The sequence below is a fragment of the Formica exsecta genome, unplaced genomic scaffold (assembly GCF_003651465.1).
Source record: "Formica exsecta isolate Colony F162 unplaced genomic scaffold, ASM365146v1 scaffold34, whole genome shotgun sequence".
NCBI classification, from domain to species: domain Eukaryota; kingdom Metazoa; phylum Arthropoda; class Insecta; order Hymenoptera; family Formicidae; genus Formica; species Formica exsecta.
Genome location: NW_021850653.1, coordinates 670,459 through 683,063, shown reverse-complemented (window position 1 = coordinate 683,063; position 12,605 = coordinate 670,459). Strand labels below are relative to the sequence as shown.

The 12,605-nt window shown below is 38.3% G+C and overlaps 1 protein-coding gene across 2 annotated transcripts; it reads left to right on the top strand.

Moving 5' to 3' along the window:
- Positions 1–1,548: 1,548 nt before the first annotated feature.
- On the top strand, positions 1,549–12,191 carry LOC115238452 (zinc finger CCCH domain-containing protein 13). 2 transcript variants are annotated; one of them, XM_029812299.1, is made up of 7 exons: positions 1,549–1,710; positions 3,766–3,950; positions 4,783–5,021; positions 5,378–5,656; positions 9,829–10,171; positions 10,847–11,135; positions 11,243–12,191. In XM_029812299.1, exons 1-7 carry the CDS (start codon positions 1,549–1,551, stop codon positions 11,465–11,467), a joined length of 1,722 nt encoding a protein of 573 aa, XP_029668159.1. In that variant the 3' UTR covers positions 11,468–12,191. The 2 variants fall into 2 exon arrangements, with proteins under 2 accessions (XP_029668159.1, XP_029668160.1); XM_029812300.1 differs by having other exon boundaries at positions 11,246–11,467.
- Positions 12,192–12,605: the final 414 nt, after the last annotated feature.

The following is a 12,605-nucleotide window of genomic DNA, read 5'->3' as shown; positions in this document are numbered from 1 at the left end:
GTAGGGCTACCAACTTTGCATCGATCTTGGCGATGAGCATCATTAAATGTCCAGGATCGTCTCAATGTTCCGAAAGAAACACGGTCTGTCTTCTCTTCTCTTTACAACTGAAACAAAATTCTCTTTGTACTTTATACTAATCAGTTTTAAAATGCGTGATGTATAAATGTTGAGATTAATTAATACCCTTTTATTAAAAGAAAATGTTGACAAAATTATTAAAAATATTTTGAGGATGTTTTTGAAAGAATACAGCCACGCGTGCAAAGAGATTCAATCGGGATATTTAAAATTCAGCGTGCGTGTGTAGCATCAAATGAAAAAGAGACGTGTAAAGTATGTTTAAGTAGTTAAGGACGAATATTACCGACAAATGTTAATTTAAAGATCAGGAGAAAATGAAGCGTATCAAAATTCAATCTGGAATTACCGAAAAAAAAAATGTCAGCAAACCGAGAGATATCCTCTTGATAACATAAAAAATATTTTATACAGAATTATTGTAAGAACAACAATAATAGAGAATACCAAAAATTGTTATTCATCAAGATCGCGCTTACGTTAAGAACATATGAATTCTTATGATCTATCTCATCAGTTGATATCTATCAATACGCTTCCAACTGGTAAAATATTTCCGTTGTAAAGCACCGTCGTCGTTAAGGATCAGTGGGAAACGATTCGCCGCGAGATGGATAACGTGGAAACGGGTTTAAGCGTGAAAGTAATTGAGGAAGTGGATGAACCAACAGGCTTGCTCGCGCGGCAGACATGGTAAAAGCCTAGCTCGTGGAAAATTGACGTTTTTCTTCAATCGAGAGAGAAAGAGAAAGAGAGAGAGAGAGAGAAAGATGAAGTGTATAATTAAATAAAAATTATGCAGGAAATTGTATCTGTTTATGTTCTGCGCGATCACGATGTTATCCGCGCAATTTCCGTAGTCGCTTCCACGCCTGAATATACGTTTAATAATTCGCATTACATATAAAAAAAATTTGTTATATTTTCGATCCGTTATATATTACGCAAAAAAGCACTTTGTTATTTGCTCTTGTAGTAATTTAATACCGATTCCTATTTTATTGGTAAAATTTTTCACAACTCATAATAATAAAAAATATTGTTGCGGTTATTAAGAATAACGAGCTCTTGCATTCTATGTTATCGCTTTATGTCAATGATTCTATCAGTTGGGTGTGTCTTTTTATCAAGCAATAAATTATCGTCATGCTGTATAATTATATTTGTTTATCTCGCAAAAGAGCGGTGTGAGTTAAATTTTCATACGTTATATTAGAAACTGAAATACGACAGGGGAAATTCTCATTCGTTATTTTGAATATAAAAGAAAGGCTGTTAGATTATAAATCAAGTAAATTGGCAGGCACTCGTATAAAGAGTGCTTCGATTAAATATCGAATACGTCCGTAATAACGGATCGTTCATTATCCAGCGCGTTTACCGTTTCAATCCGTTTTCTCGATAACGAGTCCTTGCCTGCGAACGAAATGGTGAAGTTGATTTATTTCTCCGCGAACACAGTGAGTGATGGCCCTACGCCTGAGAAGTAGCAAGGATGTCAAGAAGAGCTTCTATTACGTCTGGTACCTTGGCGCGAGAGAGGCTAAGGGAGTGGACGCGATGCCCGGTGCCATAGCTTACCTGCTGGAGCGGGAACGACTTCAAGAACCTTTCAAGGTCACACTGCAGGTGAGCGGTACCATTCTGAAATCCGGTTTCGACAATGCGGGCCGAAAATATCTTAAAGGGAAACGAATTAACGACGTGCGCAACCGGGAGTTTGTACCAATCCGTATCGTATAGCTTCCCTTTTTTTCTCTCTTATCCCTGTTTATCCGCACGCCCAGCAATAAAAATGCAGGCGTCAGGGATTATAAAAATCACAACTTTATCTAAGCTACAGGTTCACTCAAATCAGTTTGCTTCCCTCGAAATGATCTTCCATATTTTCTGTCCAATCGATCGCGACGGAACGGAACTTCTGACGCGAATTAGCGACGCCTTGATGTATATTGGAACGTGGGAATTTTCGATAATTGCAGAGCTAAAGAAAGATGCATTAATTTTAATGGAACTCGTGTTTGCGATAGGAGAAGTCGTCCATGTAACGCATTTCAATAGTTTTTATTTAAAAATTTTTGGTTATTCGATTAATATTAATAAAAAAATATTTATTCTTGTTACAAAATATTACATTTTATATATATATATATACACACATTTGTGTTTAATACATTTCTTTTTCGACAGTTACAGTAGGGAGAGATGTACAATGAAATTATTTTCTGAAAGCGCATGAAACTTTACGTATCTGTAACGTTACGTGTTCGAGGAGCGAATAAAAATAATAATAAATTCACTGACCCGAATCTTATAAAAACGAGTTCAGTACTAACATATCACCTCGAATAGGAAAAAGAGAAAATGAACGCGTGGTGCCAAAACTGTGTTTCGTGACTGTTAAAAACGTTAGCACGTGGCATGCGCTTCTCGATGCATATCAAGTGGCGTCTGAAAAAGGATACGCTCGTTCGTTTAGAAATCGCATTTGCTACCGGTGCGTGATGTAATAAATCTCGCTAAATGCAAGTCGAACCTAAACAGTGTAAAGAATAATTCAACGCTCGTTAATAACGGCGTCAAATGAAGCAAACGGGTTCTTTGTAATGATTAGCGTATTTTTAATCTATGTTGCATTATAGAATGCGCCAGATGTGCCGGACCGCATGCTGTTAAAAGAAGACTATTATTATTATTACGCGTGAACGGTCTGCGATAGGAACATGAACGGTTGCTACAACTAATTAAGTTTCATCTCTAACTATTCTCTAACTATTCTCTATCTATTCGCGACAATCATTCATTGACAATTGTTCGCCAAATATATATATAATCGTGCACACAAATATGATAAAAATATAAACTTTTTTATTTTTTTTTCTTAACTCTTCTACTCTGCTTGTTCGCTACTCTGTCGAAATTATACCGCGCAAGGCATGTACACATACCGTGTAGAAAAAGACACGTTACGAAATGAGATCCATCTAATTATTGTGTAAGTGCAATTGCGCTGGCCGCGGGGCATGGACGATGCGAGAAAGTCTACGGGGTTGTCCGTAGGTGGCAGATATCCATAATCGGTCTCGCGAGCATTTCAGCAATTTGAATCGTCGCGATGATCGACGGCGCTGTAATTAAGTGTTTTCGCGAAGTGGAACACGTTGTGCGGAGAGAGAAAGAGAGAGAGAGAGAGAGAGAATTACGCGGTACACACGCCTTCTCGCTTATATCTACTCTCGCATAATTCTCTTTAAGTACAAGGACGGATGTGTGCGGGATGCGAGATAAAGAACGAGGTAATCGAGAGAGCTAAAACTGTTCGACGCGACGCGAGAAACTTTGTTTTTATTATTATGAATTAATTACTTACCGTCGTCTCTCTCCCCGATACATGCAATGTTACTTTTATGTAGACATGTGCGTGTAACACACATTTTTTATTACATCCCACGCATTTCTGTTTTCAAAGGGAAAGACACATACATATATATATATATATATATATCTTTATTGTTTTAATCCATATCTCCACTATTTCTCGTGTGCCATACAATTAAATGTTGAAACGATCGTGTGGAATGTATCTCGCGAGATGCAAACAAAGACAAGGTTTGCGCAAGAAACGCGCGAGCGCGCGTTCCGCAACGCAGGTAACATGAACGGCGATGCATTTATATTTGATAGGTTAGCAACAAAGGTCTAAAGATTATACAAACGGTTCACCCGGGTGGTTCGACGAGGTCGGCGGTGAAACACTTGGTACCAGGTCACGCAGTGCTGGCAGCCGTGCAACGGGAGGACATCGTAGCCGCGACTCTCCTTCTGCCGAATCCTGCAACAAACAATCCTGTACACGTGCACGCATACAGGTCAGAGAATATTCCGCGGACTAACATGAATAATCAACAAGAGATAAAATACTCATTAAATTAAACTAATCAATCTTTGAAAACTTATATTTTCGATACAATTTAATATTGATTAAAAATAAATCTTTTCTCGTAGTAATTAATTATTTTTTTTCTGGTTGTCACTCAAGTGTACTTGTGAATCGCTCGAATCTCGAAAGTGATTTCGAATTTTATTTTATGAGTCTAGTTGTAAAGCGAGAAACGGGATTATAAAGGCCGTTCTATGCGAGAACCGCGGCACCGACAGCGATTGTTTAAATCGAAGTAACCGCGAAGGCGCGCGATCTCTCTGGTATGCTCAATGAAAGTCCCGTTAAAGAACATTTTATAGTATAGAGAGCTCTCGGATGAATATATACAATTATATTCAGCGATGAATTTCGTTAAGTATACCGATGACCTGAATAAGAAGAAACGGCCGATCTTTTTTTCCCATTAGATACGCCGATCGTGCTTATCGCGAGTTTACATCTAGGTATAAAAATATAATGTGCATTTTCCACACATTTTTCGCAGAATAAAGATTGATCCCACACGTCTTACGTTCTACACGGAAGTCTTGTATCGTATTTTCTCTTTATTCGATCTTTGTCTTGTCGGTAATAAATTGTTTTAAGACACCCGGTAGAGTTTTCATGCGATGCTGCGTGAAAACAAATAAAATCCCACACACACACACACACACATAAAAGCATCAGTGTAAAGTTGATAGGACGAGATCATTTCTCCGAGATTTTATTTCTCTATCGTCTTCTCTTTATCTTTCGCTTTTGCTTTTTGGAAATTTTAGATGCGATTCAGTCGAGACCGCCGAATTGTTGGGTGGCCAGTTGAAAGCGTTGGCGTCACACACCGACAATTTGGCCAGGGTCACGGCGAGCGAAGGCAGAATCCGCAGCAATCTAGGCAGCGACGGTCGAAGTACCAGAGAGTCCGAGTCTTCTGAAGGCAGCGGTGAGCTCAGACACGATCCGGTCCAAACCACGACCATTTACGAGTCTCTGGCCGCGGAGCTGCGGGCGAAATTAGGTGAATGCCTCCTCTAAGTCTCGCTTAACATTTCGCTGTACAAAATTCTATATGTATGTCAGCGCGCACAAGTGGAATATTTGAAAAAATATTACGTACATCGTATGAGATACATGTGTGTAAAATTTTATATAGAAGTTTTTTATATCTTCTAAAAAAATAGAGAGAGAGAGGATTATACATAATAAGAGTTACCATCTGAATATTTCATTTAATCTTTTTCATTAATATTTATATCAAACGCTACTCTCGCAGTCGACGATTTTAACTGCGCGAGAGAACGAACGCTAAAGAATTCGCGCTCGTTCGAATACGTGTCAAGGCAACGTGGATACTAGCAGACAATCGTGTTTCAGGCAGAGGTAATTCCGACGACAATGACGTCGGTCCGATATTACTGCCGCCGCGCGACTATGACACCGTCCACAGACACCGCGGCAATTTGGCCGGCATCGAGTTTAGACGTTGCTTAAATCAGACTATCGTGGGTGGTAGCACGGCCATTGACAGGAGTGGCACGAGGAGTGCAGCCAGCAGCGGCATAGGATCCGATAGCGCGGCAACGCCACCGCCTTATCAGACGCATCATCCCCTCGGCCAGAGACCGTCCAGACCATCCAGAGATTCTTCTTCCGGTGAGTGATCTTTGTCGTATAAAGTTCGTACGCGAGAGTTGTATCTGAATTCTTGAAATATTTCATCTTTTTTGAATGTATTCTGATTTTAAGCATTTCCAACTTATTTTTTCGTGTTTTTAATAATTTATTATTTCATAAAAAATTAATTCTTTGTTCTACATATAATTAAATTCAAGCATCATTTTGTTCGTAAGATTTATATAAATTTACAGAGTTTTTAATTTTATATAATATTGTTTGACAATTTTTAAATTGTCGAGCAAAGCAATACGCCAGAGATACTTGTCTCTCCGACAAGCTAGAATTTCTATTGTTACTATTAAAAGACACATGTATGAAATTAGCAAGTAGGTCGTTGCAATGTAAAATCTGAGAGCATTCTCGCATCTCCGACGTTGCGTCAAGTTACAATGCAACATCCCATTTCAAGTAAGAAAGCTTGAACGGAGGAGCATGCGTAAAATTGACTGCGTGCATGACAATTGCATCTAGCAAATGTGAAACTTGCTGCGATTATTACACTCGTGTTTCATACAAGTTCTGCATTATTGGCGAATATGCTCTTTCAGAATAATTGTACAGATAGGTATTACACGACCGTGAAAATAGGTTTTCAGGACGTAAGCACGGATTATCACGAAATTGCTATTTCGATCCGTACGTATTTCTTATTTGACATACTTAATGGAAAGTTTATACCACGTCAATTCTCTATAGTAATTAAATTTATTGGCTTGTAAGAGATAGCCGTTAAATTCTGAAAGTTGAGTAACTTGTTCAAGTTATATTTAAAGATCCAGAAATTTTACGATATAAAATATCGAAATTTAAAGACAAAGTTAGATCGACAGGAACAAAAAAAGGATCGTGGTTATGTAAATATTTAACGGACGCGCTAAATATTTCTAGTTGTTAAGCAATTCGCGGCTAATTGCAAAATGGAAAGTTTTTAGAATAATCTCTACTATCGACTGGACGCATCATTACGTCGGTTAAGCGATAATGCAAGACGATGCTGGACGTTACATGAAAGTGAAAGTCATCGCTTCTTCTTTTCGCGATCCGTCTCAGGAAATGATTGCGCACCCAATAATCAATCTTCTCGAAGCGAAGAGAACTACCGTGATCGATGAAATTAGTTTTTAATAGCACAATAAATATAGAAAATTAATATCTCGTTGTAAAAAAATTGCTACATAAAAAATTATTAAGGTAACTATATATTTGTGTGTGTTGTTATCCTGATTAGAAAAAGAAAGTAAATTAATCGATGAATTTCTTCATCTTTTCGTGAAAATATTATTGCCTATCGGAGATAGCAGTTTTAAACAAATCTTTCGCAACGTTTCCTGCGCATAAAAGTGGAAATGTATAAATTCCGCGGTCAAAGATTTATACCGGATGACAAAAATTTGGGCGCTTTCTACTCACGAAACAGGTGTCCGTGCGTGTCGGCTCGAATCTTATCGGCTCTCGTAGAAAACTGGGCAGTGGCGAACCGTACGACCCCGTAACCCAGTTGCCGATAGCTACGAAAAATCGTTTCTCGTCGTCTTTAAACACGTTCGCTTTTTTCTTTCTTTTTATACCGCTGTTCCATCATCGAGTCATCCTCATATTGAATACGAAATCAAGTTCGACCTCATTTGTCATAAATCACGCGCTCTCGCTAACAATAAAATTGTCCACTTTCACCCCGGGTCGAACCCGAAAACGTCGCATTTGCATGATGCCTGCACGTATCGTGCATCGTTGCGAGGGAAACGTGCGAAATCGCATCCTTTGAAAGTCGATTTATCGCGCGACGAAAACTCATACAGGAAAATTGACGTTACGCAGAACAAACCGCGTTTTGTAAATTAATAATCTATTCGTGCTCTCTTTCTTTCTCTCTTTCTTTATATATATAATTACATCGGCCGTTTAAGATTTCCATGATTTGCGATTGAATCTCCCTGCGATTAAAGCTGTCAAAATGAAAGAACCGACCGCAGATAACAAACCGTATCTGATGAAGGAGGAAGCTTCTAAAAACTCACGATCCAATTAAGAGAAATTTATTTCGTGTAGAATATACCTTTTAGAAACGGGGACGCGCAAAGTAATAGAGAGAAGACTATATGTATATAACGGCGGTTCTCTCTCTCTCTCTCTCTCTCTCTCTCTCTCTCTCTCTCTCTCTCTCAGTATATGTAGATGCTTTATTGGCACTCATACAGCCTCGCGAATGAACTCATCCTACTTACTTTATCTTTCATACAAAGCGGACCGATAGAATGCATATTAAGTATATGCACGCAATACACGTATATCAGTGATCCAAAGCCGAGAAGCTCGTCTTCTGGGACGTATCTTCTTCGCGTGAGAAACGTGTTTTTTAACGGACGACTGACCCATATAACGTCGCCGAATAAATTTCGAGGTGAAGAAGAGAGAAAAAAAAGATACCCTCATCGCATCGTGTGTACCGGTAGATACACGTGGCATGACATCAAGCTCATACGCGAAAGAAAGAGAGAGAGAGAGAGAGAAAGAGATTATATTGAGCACCTGTTACAGTGGAAGAAGAATACCGTTAGGACGTTGTCGTGTCAGCGGCAGGTACCACGGTCTACGACGGGTGCATGTATCTCAGCTGCCTCCAGAACGATGTACGGTCGCGAAAAACCATCCAATCGCCAATTAGCGCCCAGATTTTGCACAAAAATTAGGCATTTTACAAACCGCGGTTTCAATTAATACGCAAATTGAAAATGTTGAATATTCGTATAGGTTTATCGTTAGCGATGTTAAAAAGATTCTTGCGTTATAAATCACAATTGGCAACAAATAATATGTTAAAGTAAAATTTTAATATCGGAGTAACGATCCAACTATTTGATGTAACCATTACTTTTTTAATTTCATAGGTATGACGCGCAAGATTGCAAAGATTCGAGTTGTGTTAAAAAGAATCGGTCACAACACGAAAAACATGAATAATGAAGAGAGAGGGAAGAGAGATCTTACTTACATGCTCCTTTTTAACCAGGTCCTTTACATCGGTGTTAATCAATTACGCGGTCATCTATGTCTTATATATATATATATATATATATATATATATATATATTGCGTATATGGAGATTTAATATCTCCACGAAATGTATGCCGTTACGCTGTCTAGAATCGTTATCGATATAAATGATGGAATTAATAGATAAGGATCGTATCTCATTAGCTGCAGACGCAATTTTATAGATTAATATGCAATTTTAATGATTATATGGTAATAAATAATACGCGTAATAATTGTTATAATCATACATTGTCTCGGCAGACACAATCGAAATACCGAAAGTGCGCGAATGATTCCGCGATGGCGGAGACGCGATCCATGTAATTGATTTCATCCCTTCAATTCTTACTTAATACAGTAACGGCACTTCGCCTCTCTACGGCGGATCGTTGCGTAAAGGAGTTCTTCTCCGAATGCGCGTTTCCACGACGCGGCCGAGGGAAGACGGAGGCCGAGAGCGCCGCTCCGTGTCGTCGTTGTTTACGGCAACGGATAATGATAGTCATGCTGATGATGATGATGATAATGATGATGATGAGACGCTGTCTTGATGACGGCGAGCGGCGGCGCGGATACACATAAATTCGTGCACGAGTCGACCTCGTGGGAGGCCGTTGTACGTTGCGGAATAAGGTTCCGCATTCTCGGCCCACAGCCCGAGGCACCTCTCAACCTCCTCGTGTCTTTTCGAGCCTCATCTGTGCTCCATCCTCCTCCGCCTCCTCTGTGTCCTCTTAGCTCGCTACCGCTCTTTAAATCTTTCTGACTTCATCAAGATGCCAGATTCCACGAGAATTACCGCCGATCGATTTTTTACAAATCAATGGAGAAGCAAAACCGCCGCGCTTGACGAAATTCGCACGCAATCATATTTCGACGTTTATTGCCCTATTTCTATTGTCTTTCGTGAAATATTGTTTCACTATCTTTCATAAAGATATATCAGATATGACAAGATCAAAATTATATACTTTTACGATTTCAAAATGTCGATTTTTTATCTTAGTGAACTATAAGACATTGATCTTAAAAATAGGGGGAATATTTATTATATAATGTATAGACTGAAATTAAGATTAGTAATTCCAATTTACATATTAATTATTTTTAGATGACGATTGGGGTGCGCTAAACGAGGAGAATGATTATTTGCCGGAAGTGGAAACAGCTGCATCGAGTCTGACGTTGCCGCGACTGCCGCGAAGCCCTGAAAGACTATCCAATCAAGCGAACAGAGGAATTTCGCCCAACTGTAACAGGAATCGACGAGCGGCGGAGTTTAGACAGCGATCGCCGAGTCCTCAATATCAACCGAGGGTCAATCCCGGCGAGGTGACCAGTCCCAGAGAAAGGTTCCAAGATGCCAAGGAAATGTTTAGGGCTATGGAGAGGGAGGCCATCGCCAGACCCGTTTTCTCCAAACAGAGAGACATCGAGCATCATCCTGTACACAGGTGTGAGAGAGATCCTAGAGAGAAATGGAGAAAACATGTTGTTTTTATGAATATTACTAACAGTTTCCTGTTATAAAATTGTGTAATAAAAATTATAGCTAACATAAACAGAGAAAAAGATTTATCTTGTGCCAGAAAACAAATTTATTCCATAGTATAATATTTAGTATGTCGCGAGCATGTTTTTGTGGAAAACACTGAGCAGCATTAATCGGATCGATAAGGAGTAAAAGTCGTAACGTAATGTTATCGAGAGTATCAGTCCAGAGATCTAAACGCGACATCGACATGTTGTCAAGCTTTTCGTTTTGTACATATACGGTTCTGCTCAGCTTTCCATACTCGAACAGGTTTCGAGTAACGATTTTCACCGATCAAACGCATTCCCGTAAGAAAGATTTATGAAGGCGCAGATCTCGATACATTTGTTTTATAGAAATTGCAGTTAGCATCGACATCCTGCATGTCCACATTTCGCGAAATTTTTCATAGAAAATTTCTTTTAAACTCTCATTTTATATATATAAAAAGAAAAATATTCAGGAATATAATGTTTTGAATCAGTTTCTAAGTTGATAATATCGTGAAATAATATCCTGATTATATTCAAAGTTTCTGTATAGAAATAATTCTTTATTAAATGATTATATTATAATGATTTGTTGTGTTTAACAGGGTCGAATCGGCCAGACAAGTCCACGAGGATCGATCCGGTCGTCAATATCCGACGAGCATGCACTCCATGTCTTCACATGATCATGTAATGAGACGAAATCAGCCGGACGCGCTGGATCGTGAAAATGGTGTGTCTTATAAGGGCAGATCGCGACCCAGGACTCATCATTATGCAAATGAACGTTCATCTGAACCGGAGATTTCGAGGCCACGACCGAGAAGCTTCTATGAAAATCCGGCGATCGGCAGGGATTTCAGAGATCAAAGGAATCCCATCGATCAGAGAGAAGTAAGAGTAGTGCGTTTGCGATTAAAAAAAATTGTATATTTAGTGCATACACTAACTGTGTACATATAATCTTAAAATTACAACGTGTCGTATCTTGTCCCACCAAGCAGGTGCGAGAGTTTCGAGAACATATGCAGCACTCGCGAGAATTGCGTGACAAGCTGCGGACGAGGAGCGCGACTTATCAGGAGCTGTCGGAGCATGAAAGATACCCCGGACTTGACCGCGAAAGTGCCAGACCTGCGTTAGAGATGATCCCGACACCTGGTAGATACCGTCACAGCTATGCCGAGCCGCCGAGACTCGGTCTGGCCGCGCTCCATCCCTATTGATGCATTAATTTTTGTTAATTGATGAATTATTTAATTAATCGACATGTCGCGTTATATCATACTGTTCGTGTATTGCGCCTTGACCGTTCAGTATGCTCGTGGTTATAATGGCCTTTATCCTGCCCCATAAAATGAGGGAGGAGGAAGGAGATGGAAGATCTGCGAGATATGGATATTTTCTATTTTTCGATTTTTGGAGGCCAAATAACAAGGAAGTAAATTTTTAATTAATATTAATATCATTCGTCACCGTCGATTGCTCACATAATTAAAGGCTGCAAAAACGAATAATTTAATACGATATAATCCATTGTTGGTAAACTAAATATTACTCGTAATACTTATTAAATACTCTTATTAAACTTGATATAACAATTTTTCAGATTTTAAAATTAATTGCAGATATGCATCTATAACGATTTGATTATGCTACTGAACAGTCAATGCAAATTAAAGATTGTATATGTATGTAACGAGAGTAAATGAAGCTTGTATATGTATCACACTTTTAATGAATCTAATTATGATTTTGTGTATCGTTGTTATCGAGTATAAACAGAGGATCTCGTTAACAAAATGGTTCTAATTAATAGCGAAATGCAACACAATTCCAACATATGTACATGCTATCTTGTTACGCGTCAGATGCCACACTAACAATATAATAATAATAGTAACAACATAATAATATTGATAATAACAGTACCAATAATAATTATAATAACAAGTTCTCGTATTATTTATTTCCTCCTCTGATTAATCCAAGTTATCGAACATCACACACACAAGCATATAATTGCCAGAAATAAATTTACGTTTAAATAAATTTGAACACAAACTTAGAAAAAATATTTTATATGTTTAGAGATATATTCTTTCACGAAATATATTTTATTTACGTAATCGAAATTTATCTATATACATTAAATATATTCATCAAAAAAATCGGTTATTATATAAAAATTCCTTCTTTTATTGATAGAAAGTTGTCAGTAAATGCATATCTCTTTGCCATAAAATATATCTTATTAATAAGTTAAATGCGCATTAATAATTGTAAAAGTTTCATTTTTTATGCAATATTAAAGAAATGGATTAAACCTTTTTCTCTCATTAAATATATAAGTTTCTATCCACT